This window comes from Gymnodraco acuticeps, unplaced genomic scaffold, assembly GCF_902827175.1.
Source record: "Gymnodraco acuticeps unplaced genomic scaffold, fGymAcu1.1, whole genome shotgun sequence".
Classification (NCBI taxonomy): domain Eukaryota; kingdom Metazoa; phylum Chordata; class Actinopteri; order Perciformes; family Bathydraconidae; genus Gymnodraco; species Gymnodraco acuticeps.
Genome location: NW_022990441.1, coordinates 215779 through 234511, shown reverse-complemented (window position 1 = coordinate 234511; position 18733 = coordinate 215779). Strand labels below are relative to the sequence as shown.

At 40.1% G+C, this 18733-nt stretch overlaps 1 protein-coding gene across 5 annotated transcripts in view; it reads right to left on the bottom strand.

The window, feature by feature from the left end:
• Positions 1-14671, bottom strand: part of LOC117552140 (cytoplasmic dynein 2 heavy chain 1) — a 150713-nt gene extending 136042 nt beyond the window's left edge. For all 5 annotated transcript variants that reach the window (XM_034225393.1, XM_034225397.1, XM_034225396.1 and 2 more), the window contains exons 1-23: positions 14583-14671; positions 13350-13567; positions 12852-13025; positions 12287-12425; positions 11861-11979; positions 11139-11283; positions 10632-10777; positions 10387-10473; positions 9781-9915; positions 5967-6080; positions 5748-5859; positions 5208-5332; positions 4792-4967; positions 4392-4587; positions 4209-4304; positions 3828-3989; positions 3586-3684; positions 2822-2961; positions 2362-2590; positions 1713-1840; positions 1054-1169; positions 647-774; positions 84-233 (exon numbers count right to left, since the gene is read on the bottom strand). In XM_034225393.1, the coding sequence (XP_034081284.1) occupies positions 84-233; positions 647-774; positions 1054-1169; positions 1713-1840; positions 2362-2590; positions 2822-2961; positions 3586-3684; positions 3828-3989; positions 4209-4304; positions 4392-4587; positions 4792-4967; positions 5208-5332; positions 5748-5859; positions 5967-6080; positions 9781-9915; positions 10387-10473; positions 10632-10777; positions 11139-11283; positions 11861-11979; positions 12287-12425; positions 12852-13025; positions 13350-13532 (3099 nt within the window). In that variant the 5' untranslated portion in view covers positions 13533-13567; positions 14583-14671. The remainder of the gene's footprint in view (positions 1-83; positions 234-646; positions 775-1053; positions 1170-1712; positions 1841-2361; positions 2591-2821; positions 2962-3585; positions 3685-3827; positions 3990-4208; positions 4305-4391; positions 4588-4791; positions 4968-5207; positions 5333-5747; positions 5860-5966; positions 6081-9780; positions 9916-10386; positions 10474-10631; positions 10778-11138; positions 11284-11860; positions 11980-12286; positions 12426-12851; positions 13026-13349; positions 13568-14582) is intronic.
• Positions 14672-18733: the final 4062 nt, after the last annotated feature.

Here is an 18733-nt window from a genome sequence, read left to right as displayed (position 1 = left end):
AGGATGACTTGTAGAATGTAAAGCACTTTGAGGGGTGGCAGAGACTGGACAAAGCGCTTCATGTGTACAGTCCATTCTGTTACCTGATCTTTGATCATGAGCTGGTGGCTCTCCATGACGAGCTCAAATTTATCCCACTTGGCCCTCAGTGAGGAAAGGGAGTCCATGCCCCCCCCAGCCACTGCTCGTAGCAAACGGTTCTTCTCCTCAGCACACTGGAACTGAGGCAGGATCTATTCACACACATTCAGCAGAATTTGTCAATTAGTTAGTTTACGTCCATTTTATGTTAAACACTGGGTTTATTTGACATGAAATGATAAGTTATGCTTTTATATCAAACATCAGAAATGTATTAAGAAAAATGCCCATACACTAGAATTCCTGCATGTCATGTTATTGACTTCAGTATCATAAAAACAGCAAGATTGAAAAGTTAAAACAAATGCATTAATGTCGCAAACAATATTTCTTTTATTTGACATGAAGGAAACATATTTGAATGTATGGAGGAAAAATAACCTTTATGTCTTGATTCCATATGATTTTAATGCAATTAATAAGGGATTAGAGGGAACCTATTGGACTAGAGCCTTTGTACTGTCATTTAGCTCCTGGTCAGAGTTTATGATTGTGTTGGTCTTACTTCTGGTTTGCGGGCTAATATCTGGTTATATCTGCCACCGGCCACACCAATCTCCTCCATGCTCTCTGGTCGATTAGACAACACCTCCATTGACTCTGAAACAAAACTGTCTATGGCCTGGGTGTGCCCTGAGAGCAAAAGGAAAATTACATCATGAAAGAAAGGAATCAGAAAAGGAAAAAGCATATAATGTCATTGGGCAATTATAATGAAAAACAAAACGGAAATAAACAAGAACAGAGAAGGAAAGTGGAACAGTGAAGTGGGAAAGTAGTGAGTAGACTTGTGTTGGACATACATAACACTAATGACTTTCTAAAAAAGGCATTTCTATGCTGCAACAAAAACGAAGCCTAGTGAGTAAAGAAAATGAAAGTGAAATGGACAATCCCGCTGTCTGTTTTTACCTTGTATGGACTTCCTGAGAGAGGAGAGCAGCATGTCAAACAGCCTCTGGATCAGGTCATCGATGACAGCTTTTACCGGCTCACAGTTAACTGTAATACAGTCGACCTTCTCCTGACTGATAGATGAGGAAGAAGAGGATAAGTGCACATGACTCTTTTGTTAGGGCGTAAGTTCCCTGTATTTGTAAAGTCAATTCATTGGAAGTTGAATGAAGAAGTACATTTATTCGTGACTGGAGATTTAAATGTTAGCTAAAGTAAAAATGGCTTAAATTGATATCTGTGATATCAACACAAGCAGAATCAGAGCAGAGAGAAAACTGAAAGTCACATACTGTTGCATTATCAACAGTTTCACCACACCCAGCTTGTGTAGATAACTAAATGTTTTGTATGAATCATTTATTCATAACTATCTTTAGATATCCAAATAATGATGATTGTCCTGATTAAAGGTAGGGTAGGTAAGAAGAATATATTCATTGCTATTGGGATGTTAAGAGCATTCCATGCAATATAACAAAAAGTGTATCTGAAGTGAATTACCTACCCCACCTTTAAATGCTTGCCAGATACTGTGTTATGAATATGTATTTTTTTTAAACTTTTAACATAGTTTTTCTGTATGTTTACTTGTGTTTATTATGTGTGTTATATACCTTAGTAGACGTTCTGACTCCTTCCCTCTGGCTTTCAGGGCCTTGAAGTTTCTCTCCCAGTCTTGCACAGAGCTCAGATGCTTCTCCACTAACTTCTCTAAATCAACCTGGCCCAGCACCACCCACTCCTACAACACACACACACACACGTGCACACACACACACACACACACACACACACACACACACACACACACACACACACACACACACACACACACACAGAGGTTGAGTGCAGTGCATATTTCCCAATTTTAAACGTTTCTTTGTCAAAGGGGACAAAATTACGGGCAGCAAGAAGACAAAGATGAGTCATTAGAAACAGAACTAGGGAAAAGTGGAGGAAAAAATAGATTTGTGTTGACTGAGGGATTTCCCCAACAGTTTAGATATGCATGGCTGCAAACAGAAGGGAAAGTATCGTATACTGTGCTCACTGTTAGATCGAGTAGTGTTAAAGAAAAACATGCAATGAATGCAATGAATCAAAACGGTTCCATTTAATGTAGTGATAATTAAAAAACCTAGCATTAAAAAAACATTTGGTACTCTTCTCTTAACATTATACATGTGCTTTTTTTGCCTCAGTTGAAAAATATAAATCAGCCATAATTAGTATTAATGTCAAAATAGTGTGTTGTTTGTGCACCTTGAACTTGTGCTGTATAGCCTGCAGGCGGCTGAAGAGGTCCTCGGCCTTGCTGAAGATGGTGACGAACCCAGTGGCATTTCTATCAATCATGACGCTGAAGATAAGCTCCTCCCCCTGGGCACTGACCCCTTTGAACTGGTTTGGTATTGAGATGAACCGCTTCATCTCCCTGAAATAGCGTGCTCGCACTTCCTCAAAGGGAGGACGGAACTGCAATCGACCCTGCCTATTCACGAGAAGTAGAACAAAAATAAAGGGGGGTTCAAATTAAATCAACAATGTTGGTATAGGAGAGAGAAAGTAAGAAACAGATGGACACATAAGAAGGGAGGGGATTTGGGGAAAAAGTTTGAGGGGGAACCGAAAAAGAGAAACGCCCAGTTAAAATATTAAGAAAGCAGAGAGAAATGGGAAAAGAGAATATGAATAAAGGGTGGGACAGGAAGTGTATACTGACTTGAAAGTGAGGTCTATGAGTATTTCAGGCAGGTTCTTGTTCAGAGCCTCGAGACCGGTCTGGTACTGGTGTTCCAGAGCTTTGTACAGCTGATGGTTCCAGTGCTGACGCCAGGCCCGCATGTCATCGGACCGGAAGCCCTAAACACACACGCATGAATTGGTTAAAGCAGGGGTGTCAAACTCAATTTCATCGCGGGCCACATTAGAATTATGGTTGCACTCAAAGGGCCGGTGGTAATTAACTTTAAGACTATATAACTATACATAGATAAATATATATAATATAATGTATTATTTTACAATATTTCCTCTGCATTGGATTATTATCGGATATGGTAATAACTTCATAATTAACTACGTCTGAAAGCAGAAGTCTAGGGCAAATAATTGCAAGTCTCTTCAGTGCGCCTCTCACAAAATGAGATGCATTGTGGGACATGTTGTTTATGGGCAACGTGCTCATGTAAAGCGGCACGTAACCTTATCATAAACGTATTATATTCTTTGCAAGCTCTTGTGGGCCACATAAAAGGAAGTGGCGGGCTGGATTTGGCCCCGGGCCTTGAGTTTGACACCCCTGGGTTAAAGGGAGAGGATTAAGATTTGTTGTACAGGTTGTGCATGTCCAATAATGCAAGAAGCTTCCTGGTGACCGCATTTTTCTACAAATATATAAAGAACATAAATAATGTATTCAATATAAATAGGTTACTTTAATGCCAGCAGCAAAGAGAGTTATATATGTTTGACTGCTATCACTACCTGAGCCTCCAGAGTGGCAAAGCCGGTGCGGAGGTCCTGCAGGCCGTCCTTCCACCGATGCTGCTGTCTCAGTAGGTCCACGTTCATCAGTGTCACCACCTGAGACATGTACCCAAATACGATTTTAGATACAAATTACAACATTAATATTTCAAAGGAATGGGGTTGTAACAATTAATGCTAGTATTTAATCATTGAGTTAAAAAAAAAAGGTAACAAAAACACAACAGCAAGCTGCAAACCTTGTCAATAAAGTCAGTGTGCCACTTGCGTAACTTCCTGTTCTCGGTGGAAAGTTTCTCCGCGGCAGATTGCAACTTAGCAATATAAACTTCCAACTCTTTGGGGTTGTCCCATGTGATTTGTAGTTTACCACCAGATTCCTTTGACTGAGAACGAGGATTCTAAAAAAGGAGAACAAAGAAATCAGTATTTCCAGTCTGTATGACATTTTCGCCAGACAAAATATATAGGTTGTTTAAAATATGTCATTGAGGAAGAGAAAGTTCAGACTTGTTATGCTCATAAAGAGGCATTGGTGAGTCTTCAGCTTTCAATATCCCTTTTTACAACTTAACTTTTATGAAAATAACAAACACATGTCAGAAAGTGCTACACTGTACCTTGATGACCTGTTCGAAGGCCAGGGCAAGTCCAAGCATCATAGGTCTCTGAGAGGGAATCATCTGCTGGTCAATGGTGTTGTAGAAATGGGCCACCTACAACAGTCACATGATACAATATGAGCTTTAAAAAAGAAACAATGATACACAAATGAATACATTAATGAGGAAACGGCCTGTCACCTGTTTGAGGACTATGGCTTGTCTGTAGAATTTGTCTGCAGTATTAGCAGCCTGCTGGATCTTGGCAGGGATGGGAAACCCCAGGGCGGAGAGCTGCCGGACCTCCCTGAGCAGACTGACCAGCCTGTCTGAATACTGGATCTTCAGCCTGCCGTCCACATGGTCCAGGTCCATCACACGGTTACTGGCCTGGAGACTATACAAAGAGAGACAAATGTAATTGAATCCTCTCAAACCAGCACCCTGAATTGCACTTTAGCAATGTGCCTAATGAGGTGATGTTTAACATTGAAAAGTTACAAAAACAGCAGTAAGTTCCAGGTACTGTGACATAAATTGACCTGAATGCTCTTAACTTTTCTTATACGTCTTATTAGTCAACATGTGCACAATTTCTAACCTGATCCCTGACTTTGGGTCGGTCAGCCCTGACAGTATATCTCTCGACCAGTCCTCGAACTGTTCCTGTTCATACGCCCTCAGAACCTCCAGCAGGTCATCACAGAAATGCAGGAACCCCTTAAACCCGGACAGGTCTGAGAGCAGCGCCTCAGCTATGCGGACAGAGTCCTCGACCTATAGGAAGAATGCAAGTACAGGAACATAATAGAACAAAGGGATCAGTATACACTATTCTATTAATCGTCATAAAACCGATTTAATTTTTGTAACATGAGTAAAAGCTTAGGTTGTATGATGTCATTTTCAGAAGTTCCTCATCTCAGTATGTAATGACATCTCATTCTATTACACCTGGAAATCATTGTTAGACTTGATGATTGATAGATATATGTGAAAAGACACACACTTAGTTACCTTATGTATGAGCTGTCGGACCCAAACTATTTTGTTGACCACCTCAGGGAGGTTCCTGCCGATGAATGGCCCAGACTTGTCTCCAGGAGCTCCATGGCAACGACTCTCAAAGTCAGTCTTTAGGCCTTAAGAAAATCAATTAAGTGAGAGAGGGGTCAGTGATCTGGGAAGCATAATACAAACACATTTCACCTTCATTTATATCCACTTATGTTTGCTCTTCTCGTATTATTCTACATTTTTGAGTGATTATAATGATTGTATTATTACATTTGTGGGATAAATGAATACTATTGGTCCCAATTAGACTATAAAAACCCTTGGAGGATATATTACATGCTTTCAGCTTCTGAATGGCTTACATACTGCTCTCACACATTCAGTTAACACTTTAAAGTCATTTACCATTATTGAGTAGATCAAGAATAGATTTAACATTTCATATTAGAGTGTTTTTTTTTAATGTAGGCATCTGGTTATTGTGTGCCACACTATCTCTGACAAAACAAGACATACGTGCTTTGAATCATAACTGTGTACCCTTGCTGTAGTCCAGGAGTCTGGCCAGTAGGGTCTCTCTCTCTGACTGCAGCTCTTTGCTGATGGTGGGACGTCTGATCAACTCCTTGTGTTTTTGGAAAACCTGCAACAGCTAGACAACACAGACATACACACAGGCACAGGGACATACAGTAAGCTCCCAGATCAACACACACCCATACAAAATGTGTTTGCATCCGAAGAGGTGTGTTACGCTACCTGCTGTGGGTTGTCCTGTACATCAGCAATGTAGCTCTTCAGTCTGCCAGCGACTTCCTGTTCTGAGGGAGCCATCAGTCGCTCAAACTGAGCCACCGCTGCTGTCCAGAGAGGCTAAAAAGAACAATTACAAGTAATAATCTAAGTAAATGACATTACATTCTTTGGTACCACTTTACAATAAGACGACCCTTATAAAGGGTTTACGAATAGTTTGTAATTCATTTATTAATTAGGTTGTGAACACTTTACAAATCATTACTAAGCTTTTATAAGACATGAGATAAAACAGGGCGACTGTGACCGGTTGCTTGCCAAATAGTGAGCCCACATCTATCTGTACTGCTAAGCCTTATATTGGCTACTTAGCTTACTTTGTCTTCTTCATCAGCCAGCATCCTTGGTATCTGTTGCTCACTGAGTTGATTCTCGCTAAGTAGCCAATATAAGGCTTAGTCATCTTGCCAAATAGTGAGCCTGTGTTGACGTATAGAACTGGTTTATAAATGGTTCTTAATGATTAATAAAGTGTTTACAACCTAATTCATAACCTAATTATAAACCCTTTATGAATCCTTTATAAGGAAAATATCTTTTCAGAAACAAGTCCTGTTTCTCACTTGAGGCCAGGAAAAGGCTAGTCACTGTGACCTTTTTACCTGTGCTGGACTATGGTGATCTGATCTATATGAATGCACCTGCCCATTGCCTGGAAAAGTTAGATGCCGCCTATCACAGTGCGCTGAGATTTTTTACTAACTGTAAAGCACTTACTCATCACTGTACCCTGTATGCCAAGGCAGGTCTGCCTTCACTAACTGTACAGAGGCTCAGTCATTGGTACATGTTTATCTATAAAGCCATGTTGGGTAACTACCAACTTATATCTGCTCTTTGATCTCACAGAGAGTGGCAAGTAGCTATTGCCTGAGATCTCAGGAATCAGGATGTGTTTTTATTACATGTGCCAGGTGCTAGGACTGTTTTAGGTAATAAAGCTTTTATGTGTGCTGCTCCTCTAGCTTGGAACACAGATGCAAACAAAATTGAAACGGAGCATTTTGGTTCCCTTGCATCATTTTAAAGCTCAGATAGAGGAAATGTTATTAGATATCTGTCATTGTGAATAGGTTGCTAATGTATACCCCTGTAATTATGTTGTATTGATGTCCTTTTTTTTTTCTGTTGTGTTTATGTGTAACCAATGTGCTGCAGGTCTCCCTTGAAAAAGAGATTGTTGATCTCAATGGGATTTTCACCTGGTTAAATAAAGGCTACAAACAAACAAACAAGGGTAGTCTTATTGTAAAGTGGTACCCATTCTTGCCTTAATAGTGTAGAAGCTGCTACTTTAAAATCCCAAATAATCAGCATTGCTTTTCTATGCTTAAAGACAGGTGCTTTTACATGGGTTTAAAGTCAATTCAGGACGAGGTGGGTGGAATATGTACAGCGCAGCGGCCATTCAGCCAGATGCTTACATGTTGGTTGCAGCTAGAAATTGTGAGCCTTATGGCGCATTTCCACTGCAGCGGGTAGCTCGCTTTAAGCGTGCCGAGCCGTGCGGGGCCCGTTTTTGGTTGCGTTTCCACTTGGCCCGGGGCTACTTTTTCACCTTTTTTCTTTCCCGACTAAATCGTGGTTCTAGCGCCAGGAACAACCAGGCTGAGTCGGGCTGAGTATGCTAAACTAGAGAGAGAATCGCTGGCAAGGGGGCTACAACTACAACAAGATGAACATATTTGACCGTGATTTAATTGTAATACACGTTTCACTTTGCCAGAAGGCAAAGCTCTCTGTCTACTGGGCCATTTTCGTTCCTACCCTCACCTATGGTCATGAAGGATGGGTCATGACCGAAAGAACGAGATCGCGGATACAAGCGGCCGAGATGGGTTTTCTCCGCAGGGTGGCTGGTGTCTCCCTTAGGGATAAGGCAGGGGCGGACTGGCCATCTGTAGAATCTGGAGAACCACAGAACGGCCGGTCGTCAAGGGCTGTTGACGGCCGGCCGGCCCTTTAAAAAAATGTGTTTAACGTCATCTTTTAAGTTGCGCTGACGGCCGACAGAGGCCGCTAATGCAGTTGTGTGGTTATTATCTGTCAAATAATCACACATGAAGAAGAAAAAAGACCGGCCACACAAAGAGAAGGGATTAGACGCTGCGGCAGACCCATGCGGCAGACAGGGAGATTGAAAAAACATGGATACAAATCAAAGAAAACGGTGGGGGCGAGAAGGCAAGAGGAAAAATTGTGAAATCACTCGCAGGTGAAGCATATAAATGTCGCAAATTGACAGATCTTTTTGGCAGCAGCGCTGCCACAAGCACTATCAGCAGCAGCTTAGAACAAGTGCAAGATGATGAAGAGAATGATGAGGGTGCAAATTCAGATATACAGCCAGCCTTCTGCGTTCATGATGAGGGACAGAGAGTTGAGCTGGCGGAAGAACCAGCTCAACTGGCACATACAAGAGCATGGGCAAGAGCAAGAGGTGGGTGAGAATTATCCCTTGAACTGCACAAATGCATCCTAATAAACAGCTGATTTCTAATAACTAGGCTAATTACAAATAGTACTGTATGTTTGTGTGTTTACGATGTCCCATGTGTTTAAGACATCTGAGGAGTGTCCGCCCTCTTTAGGTGAGAATTATCCCTTGAACTGCATAAATAGTAGGCTATTGTAATTTTTTGTTCTGATGCCACCGCCCCCCACCCCCCGAATGTGGCCGGTCTGGATCAGATTCCAGGGCTGAATTGTAGTCCCAGTCCGCCCCTGGGATAAGGTGAGAAGTTCGGTCATCAGGGAGGGACTCGGAGTTGAGCCGCTCCTCCTTCGCGTCGAAAGGAGCCAGTTGAGGTGGTTCGGGCACCTAGTTAGGATGCCACCTGGGCGCCTCCCTAGGGAGGTGTTCCAGGCACGTCCAGCTGGGAAGAGACCAAGGGGTAGACCTAGGACCAGGTGGAGGGATTATATCTCTTCGCTGGCCTGGGAGCGCCTTGGGATCCCCCAGTCAGAGCTGGTTGATGTCGCCAGGGAAAAGAAAGTTTGGGGCTCTCTGCTGGAACTGCTACCCCCGCGACCCGACCACGGATAAGCGGGAGAAGATGGATGGATGGATGGATGGACACGTTTCAAAATGATGCCGAAGTAACAACATACTGATACCGGTTAGTAAAAACCATGAATTAATGCTTTGACAAGTCTGCAGACAGACGGCAGGCGAAAAACCCTTTTAAAATGCGTGTTTTCTAAATGGAGCTTGGCTAAGCTAACGTTATATATGCTCCGACCGTCCACACTCACAACAACGGCCTATACAGACATAAATAAACCAGCGACTGTATTCGCCATGACACAGGCAGTCTGTGGTTTGTACTTGTTTAACTTTTGTCTAGTTTCTGAACAGATATGAGGAGCTGTGAGCTCTGAGTGCTAAGAGATAACGGCTGTGTTGTTTTTCTGGGGCTCTCATTGAAGATGACGTCACGGCTCCGCCTACACTGCGTTACTATAGTAACTGCCCCAGTTCCTAAACTGTAATGGAGATGCAGCATAAAAGTGAGCTGGGCCTAATAAGGCCTAACCAAACCGAGGGAGGCCGAGCGAGGCCTGCAGTGGAAACGCGCCATTATTGGGGATTCCCTTAGCTTGGATATTAATCTTTATGTGAAGGCAAGCAGCCATGCAATGGAGAACCTGTACCATATTGTGCATGCATGAATGCACTGAAAATCACAAAGTTCAGTCATGATGAAAGGCTAAAACAAGGTCATTCAGAAGTGTCACATGGAAATACCCTACTAACCTCAGTGTAGGGGTTGTAATGCAGAGGGTTGAGTCCAGAGAAAGGCTCAAACACTCGATCTGAAGTCAGAGCCTGCTGCTTCCCTGCTGGTAGCAGACGCAGCAGTTTCTCATGAACGATACGCAGAGTCACCACCTGGAAGACAAGGAGAGTGTTTTCAAGTTATCTATGTCTGTTTTGTTTACGTGTTTGGTTATCCGACTTGCAGGAGTCAACAACATGACTTACAAGTTGTGACTGACTTATCAGACTATGGCACCATTCCTAAGATGCTGTGTAAATGGGTTTGGGAGACACAATATAAAAATGTTTCTTAAGCATGCTAAACTGATAACAAAAACATGTTTGAAAGAATACAGTTAATAAATATCAGTGTCGTTACTTTCAGGATCAATAAGGTGCACAATGTGCAATTCTCTTTTTGAATCCGTTAGTGGTTCACTTTTTTTTCCATGTTCTGTTTTAAAATAAATGACATGTGGAAATTCCACCTCAATGTGACGTCTGTTCTTTTTACAGAAGAGCAAAAACAAGGAAAGGTCAACCAAGACAGATATATGTCAAGCACTAAATGTAATGTAACCACAATGTCAGGAGATGACTTACCTCATCCAATCTTTTAGCGAGGCAATGTAGGGTTTGAGGGCAGTGCTTGTTTCCTTTCCAGGGGTGTGGCGCATGTCTCTTCCACACCTGAGAAAAAAGGCCGTTTAATACATGGTTAGTGTTTACCACAGACACTCTGATGATCTTCATTTAGATTTCATTTTATATTTATTATTATACGTATAAACCATATTATTTATAAAAATGTTGTGCACATTTCATCCTCATTTTGATCTCTTCCATACCTGTCCAGTCAGATGCTCACAGGCTACCACCCACTGTTCACAGATGGAAACGCCCGTCCTCAGGTTCTCTCTCATGGATACAAAAGGCTCCTCAAATATTTTTAGACTACTCAGCTTCTTCTGCACATATCTTCCCAGGGCTCCACCTAGTACACAAAGAATAGCAACAATAAAAAATGACAAGGTTGCTACATGCATGGAAAAGTACACATGCTCAAACAGATCATCTTAGATTGCCAAACAACTGTCTACATTTCACGGGAATGTAATATTTCTTATGTAGGATGTCAGAAGTACTGAGTCAACATTATCAATTACTCCCTTAAATCTCAAAAAGGTCAACATTTAACTATTGACAAGCCATGTTCTGTATATAGAGTTGTTTCTCGGAAGTCAGTTTCAGTTCTCAAGAGATTGCGTTTCTTGTTTAACCTCAGTAGCTAACTGATCTTGTAATCGACGTAAATGTGTTTTCATTTCCTATTTTTGTTTGTGTGCGAGTCCCACCAATAACATCCATGAGTCGCACCATGCGCGTTTCTGGGTAAGGGTCAAAATCAGTTTGTCTCCAAACATCATCCAGACTGTCTTTACTCTGTTCCACCAGATCCACAACATCAGGCATGGAAAGGCCATCAAGACCCCCGTACTCCTGGTGGAATCACAGAGAGACACATAAGTTAGTTCAAAGATAGTTCCCTGCCATTTGAATATCAGTTGTAGAATAATTATTAAACACTTCTGAAAACTATATGAAAAATAAAGAAAATGTTAAGATAAAGGTTTCAAACGTAAAACATGTACCAAGTTGAAAAAAGGGTCTTTTAGAATTTCATGTGTGGAATCATTGCATGTTCCTGTTGTTTGTGGCATCCAATGAAATACAACAATTAAAATGAAGACAATGAGACAAAACGTGCTAAATCCATTTGAACAGGGAACATCTTTTTTAATGTTTGCATTGTTTTTATTGCTTAACTTGATGTGCAATCTGTCTGCAGTGCACCTTTAAAAAAAAGTATCAACTAAATAAATAAAGTATTTAAGTCATAAAAAAGGGATATTTTGTCAAATGTATGGATGGAAAACGAAATAGAGTTTTAGTGCGCTTAACAACAGCGTGAACTAGAAGATAGCAGCATCACTTGTTTCTGAGAGACTACGAACATTTGTAAACGTACATACAAATATGAATATCAATATTGATACATAAAGGTTTGCATGTATACCTTTTGTATGGGTTTAAATTGCTCAGTGATATATAAAGCCCTCTCTCTCGAACTGTTCTTCTCTGCAGACTCAGCCAGGTCCTCCCAGTACTGGAACTCATCACTGGGAGTCAGGATGCCTGCATCGCCAGAGAAAAGTACAATGTTTCAAAATAATAATTTACCCATGTTAAATTAAGTAAAGAGGTTAAGACAACTTGTTTTATGAAGTGAACCGATATTGTTTAGCCATACATTTATTTAGTATTTGTGATAGGTGTACTGAGATTACACTTTTTGTACACTTATTAGCTAAATGTGTAATCCAATCATTTGTATATTGTTACACCACTTCTATACACAAAAAAAACCTTAACCCTTACTTGATCATAGGCACTAAGGCTAAGGCCTGTGTATTTCATTTAGCAAAAATGTGTTTATGCATACCGAGGACATCTTCCTCTGAGCGACCCTTCTTAGCAGAGGGATGGTCTCCTGACTGGCGGACCACTGAGCCCAGGCCTAGCTCCAGCTCACTCAGCAGAGCTGCCAGCTTAGGGTCAAATGCTGAACGCCAGCGCTCATCCTACAGAGAGGTAAAGCAAAGAATACATTTTCCAAGTTTTAGACTGAATTGTCTTGTTCTCTACCGGTGCTTTATTTGGCCACAAAAAAACATTAATCAAAACTTAAGGGTATAACATTTTAAAGGTATATCTATTTACATGTCCCAATGGTCTTGTTATATGTATTTCCAGTACTTGTTTTAAATGACTTTAGATGTGTTTTTCCTTTCATTTGTAATAGATGAATGCAAGTGTTTATTTCTAACTAAAATGTATGAACTGTTTTGAATTATTCAAATTGAAATATGTTCCAAATAGTAGCTTGGGGAATGGTACCTCCTCATACTATTGTGGATTGTTATTGACTGTGTGGTCGAGTGGATTCTTCTACTTTTGTTGGCGGTACTATTAATACTGAATGATTGAATACACAGAGACAGGCTCACCTTCAGCAGTACAGGTGCAAAGACTTGTCTCACAGCCTGGTAGAGGGTGTTGATGGGAGACTCCAGCATGGACGACACAAGGACGCTATGGTGAAGGTTGTCTTCTGTGATGACTGTGGGATACAGCTTGAAGAACACCAACACCTTCTCTCTGTTTTCCCCAGATGCTTCAATCTGACAAAGAGCGATCAAATATGTAAAAAGAGGCGGGGTAAGCCACTGCTTTGTTGTCAAGTACATTTGTGTTGTCTATGCATAGGATGAGGCGGTTTGTTTTCACATATACGAAGTAAACTATTATGGAAAACCACTTTAAATGTGCTTATATAAACAGCCCTACTAGGGTTTTAAGCTGTACATGTTAGTCTTTTTAAAACATTAAGCATTAGTTGAAAGGTTAGATTGTTGGTCTTATGAGCCCAGAGGCAAATTATTTCACAAGGATATCTTGATCACTAGAAACTGAAACACTGTAATGATGCTATATGTTTGTGTTACCTTATTTGACAAGTGAAGGTCCCCGTCATGTCTGCTGATGGACAGGACAAACTCATTTCCATCGTCCAGAAAGTTATTGAGCTCTGGGCTGTCAGTCAGGGACGGTGAAGGTTTTATCCCATAGAAGTTTCCTGTTGTGGTCAAGATGAACCTTTTGCGAGCATCATCTGAACCGTGGGGCATCTTTCAGCTACAGTGATGTACTGATGCTGAGAAACCTGTAATATACAGAAAATAACACTGTAAAGACTGCACGGTGGGAGGGATAAGGCTTAATGGGATATGGCTTAATATAAAATGAATATGGCTTAATGGTCATTATTGTGTAATACAAGCACTATACATTGTGAATTTAAGTTTTAATGTTATTTATACAGATCATTTGGGCTCAGATTTGGCTTTTTTCAAAGCTTCCTTTAGGGTTGAAATATCTCATAGAACACAGTTAGATGTCAATTCAGACATATCATTGTATTATGTGGGAAAGAAGGACTCAGAACTTTGCCACTCATGTAAAATAGACTTGAATAATAAGCAAAACACATTACAAGGATGTATCTATTACATAAAAACCCATCTAACATGTCCAATACACCCAGAATCAGACCAATTACTGCCGCATCATGAAATAAATTGGGGCCATATCAGACTTTGACAAAAGCTACTACCAGCGTTTGTTACGTTCTAACCTAGCGTTAGTGCGTAATGTTGTTCTGTCGACCCAGAAACAAGCAAATAGAGCAGTTTCAAGCCTTTCTCAAACCACATGCCCGTGCAAGTTTCTATGCATTCTCTAAACAACTATAACGTTACGCCAGATACTTTGCTCTTAAGATAATTGAGTACGTTAACATTTCAGCTAAGTCTCTGAAGGGAGAGCAGTGCTAACGTTACTAGAGTATTGCTGCTAAACTATTAGCTAACTTACATTATAACGCTACTATCGAAGGTGCTAGTGCTAATACAAAGTTAGTATGTGTTTAGCCAGTCTCCTTTGTCAAAGCAGATTATTTGCTTTACATGGCAAAGACTAAAATAATGTTTACAAAGTTAAGGCGCAGAATTATTACAAAACAATGGCTACAGGAGGTCAACAAATCCACAAGCTAGCTAGCTAACGTCACCATCTCTTTAAATTAAAGTTAAGCATTTTAGCTAGCTGGCTTGACTCCAGCACGCTAGTAAGCAAACAGAAGCATTGGTTTCATACCGTTTTGCCAATAAGCATACTACCTTTAAAGTTGTTTGTAACACAGTTCATGGAGGGAAGCTGTTACTCATGCCTGTATGTTTCTTCAAGAATATGCTTGCGTGGTTGCCAGGTAGCAACTACGATCCACTGTACCACGTGACAAAGCAAAAATAGAAACCTACGCAATTTACTTACGCCATTTACTTAGGTGCAGAGTACAGAGCCAGGCAGCATTATGTTTCCACGATGGCACATCTTCTAATCATAAAGATAATCAACTTTAAATAAGTGTATTATATGTCTTGATTCATTATGTACATGTATTTAAGGTTGCATTATGTAGCCGTAACTTAAATTACTTTATATATTGCTGGGTAAATGAATCTTCCATAATACATAGTCGTGCTTTAGTTGATTTGTATTTTGTGTTAATAACATATAATTTTGTATTGTAGGTTTAGTAAAATATTACCCTCAGTAATTTATTGGATTAAGTATTAAATAGCATTATAATCAATCAATCAATCAACAACTTTAATCCTGCAAGTGGCAATTGGTTATGAGCAGCAGCTTGTGTCATGTACACAGGCAGGAACATACAGGAAGAAAACACACAGATACACCCGGGAGCACAGATGTGGATCATTCCAATTTACACGATAAATAGTTCATAGCATCACAATAATAAATAAATAAATAATCAAGTTAAAAGCCTTTCAAGAATTTAAAAGTTTGAGTGCAGAAGGGATGAATTATTTTGCAAAGCGATAAGTCTTTAGAGCAGGTATAGAGCATATCTTCGTCCTGATGGCACAGACGAAATTAATCTGCAAGAACATGACCTGGAGAGTTCAGAATGCTCTCTGCTTTCCGCAGAATCTGTTGGTTACAGAAGGAATTTAAATCTCTCTGTTTCACTCCGATGACCTTAGAGCAGGTTTTAACAATGTTGTTCAGGCTGTTCCTGTCTTTCAGTGTAAGGCTATGGAACCAGCAGATAAAATTAAAAAAAATAAGGCTCTCAATGAATGCTTGGTAAAAACGACAAAGAATGAAAGGCCTGAAGAGTTCAGTTTGCGAAGAAGGTGCATTCTCTGTTGACCCCGCTTCACAATACACTCAGTATTCACATCAAATTTGAGATGGTCATCGAAAATGGTGCCCAAGTATTTGTATGATGTGACAATTTTTACCTTGTCATTGTGTATGATGCATTAGGAACATCCTTGTGACGTCTAAAATCAATTATCAATTCCTGGGTTTTAGAGATATTTAAATCCAGAAAACTGTCATCACACCAGGAAATAAAATCAGTAAGAGCACACTCATTACATTACATGTCACTTGTTAGACGCTTTTATCAAAAGCGACTTACATAGTCAATACTGTGGGCAATCCCCACAGGAGCAATCTGGGGTGACGTGTCTTGCCCAGGGACACAACGACATGTTGACTGCAGTGGGACTCGAACTTGCTATCCTCTGATTCGAAGATCAGCACACTAACCCACTGAGCTACAGCCTCCCTCGTGGCCTGATTCTGAGCCGCTAAGGAGAGACAAGAGGGTGGTATCATCAGAGAATTTAACCAGGTAGCTGTTGTCTTGCATGCTCCTGCATTTATCAGTGTACATTATAAAAAGTAGGGGCGAAAGAACGCATCCTTGAGGCGAGCCTGTGGAAGTGATGACAGAGTCCGAGAGGCGTCTATTAGTTAGAAAGTTTAAAATCCATAAGGAAAGTATCATGGAAAGTAGCCTGCATGAACCCCACATTAAGTACATTCCTGACTAAATGTAGTTTGGTTAATTCCACCACTGTTGAAATATTTATTAACATATATTACGGCTTAAATGCATTCAGCATTACCTAATAATTCCTATTTAGATTTACTCCAAAAAGAGAGACACATGTTTTTTTATTCTGTTGTACTACTGGTTATAAAACTACAATGGGCCTTTGTGTAAGCATTTTTACTTTACTTGCTAAAGACAAATCACTTGCGATACTAATAACATTTATAATGACTCAATATTAAGTGTCTCAATGAAGCAAGACCGTTGTTAGTATTTTCCCAACAACGGTGTAGTCAGTCATTGTTTGTATTACTTATGCCTTTTTCTTAGAATGACATGTGTCATACTTGAAAAAGTCGTAAAAGGATGTCATCATAAAACATTCATCATCATATATTTTAATGTCTCCTTCCAAACCTTGGTCAGGTTAACCTACTATCCCTTATCTTTGTGTTTATAGTATTTATGGTATGTCCGGATAAATCTTTTTAAAACAATGTTATTCAGGATGAGCCCATTGTAAGAATTGTTTTTATACTAGAATTTGAAATAGGGCCAATCTTTATATAGGACTTCAATGCCTGATAATGAAGAATGACCTAGCTTAACACCAACACACACAAAAGACAAAACAGAAGGACAGGGATTCCCTTGATATTTAACAGAGTTTCATTTCTTTCAATGACCGCATATAGATGGAAGGGAAACTCTTTTGTCACACAGCATCCACAGACACACACACACACACACACACACACACACACACACACACACACATATTTTTTATCTTTTGACCAAAGACTAACCAATAACACTGATAACCATACTCAATCTTGTGCATTTCTCAAAACAGCCTCTAAACCTCTCATTGTTGTTCAATCCAATTTAATTTATCACATGTAAATAATATTCTCTGACTGACAAACATTCACTACAATTTATTTCGGGAGCACAAACAAATAAAGATTGCTTTTCAGAAACAAGCAGATAGCAGTACCAACTGCACTCTTTGTAGCACCATGCAATGCATTTGTACGTAGGAAGTTGTTACAGATAGCTATTAGATTATGAGGTAGTCTTTGAGTTTTAAAATCCCCTAGAATAGTGAGAAGTGATTTCTGTAAACCAAAGTGTTATCAGCCCTTCCTCCCAAGTACAGCCCACATAACAACATACTGTAAGAAAGGTGGTATACAGGAAATGTATTGTGCTGTGGGCAGTATGGGGGTGGAACTTCACTTCCACATAACGCTTGACTATCTATAATGTCTTTTCATCAGTTTTGTAATAAATATGCAAACTGTTGATTTATATATTTCTTTGCAGTCTTACATTTTACCTGGATGTACAATTCCTGTTATACCCTCTTATCCAATACATAAAGCTCTAATTTATCCCATTATACCAGAAACAGCAATTCACCTTCACAAACATGCATGCCACCCATATAGTGTAAGTGTATTTTTGATATGGAATGCAATTCTTAACCTGATGGAATGAAAATGTTGCCTTTGACAATAACAAATGATGTCTTACAGTAATTTACATTCTATTAACAATGACTATTTAGCTATTTCACTTGTGTACATTTAGGCAACTACCTAATTAGTCATTTAAAGTCAGATGATTCAAAAAGAAACCAGATATAAAGTGGTTTACCGACTTGCGTTGGGATGGGCTATGAATATAATAGGGATGAGTCATTGTGTGGCTCTACGTTCTGGGTACATATCAAACTTTTCAGAGATACACACGAAAATCCCCAGGCATTCCCTGTTTAATGTCTTAGTTACACTGAACAAAAATATAAATGCAACACTTTTGTTTTTGCTCCCATTTTTCATGAGATGAACTCAAAGATCTAAAACATTTTCTATATACACAAAATAACCATTTCTCTCAAATATTGTTTACAAATCTGAAAAAATCTGTGATAGTGAGCACTTCTCCTTTGCAGAGATAATCCATCCAACCTCACAGGTGTGGCATATCAAGATGCTGATTAGACAGCATGATTATTGCACAGGTGTGCCTTAGGCTGGCCACAATAAAAGGTCACTCTGAAACGTGCATTTTTGCTTTATTGGGAGGGTCTGGGAGGTCCAAAAACCAGTCAGTATCTGGTGTGAGGGGTAGGGTTAGGGTTAGGGTTAGGGTGTTGTGAATCGAGTGGCCTGTGTTCGTCGTCCATAACATACGCCTGCTCATACCATAACCCCACCACCATCATGGGCCACTCAATTCACAACATTACCCTAACCCTAACCCTAACCCTACCCCTCACCAGGTTTTCAGACCCCCCCAGACCCCCCAATAAAGCAAAAATGCACGTTCAGAGAGGCCTTTTATTGTGGCCAGCCTAAGGCACACCTGTGCAATAATCATGCTGTCTAATCA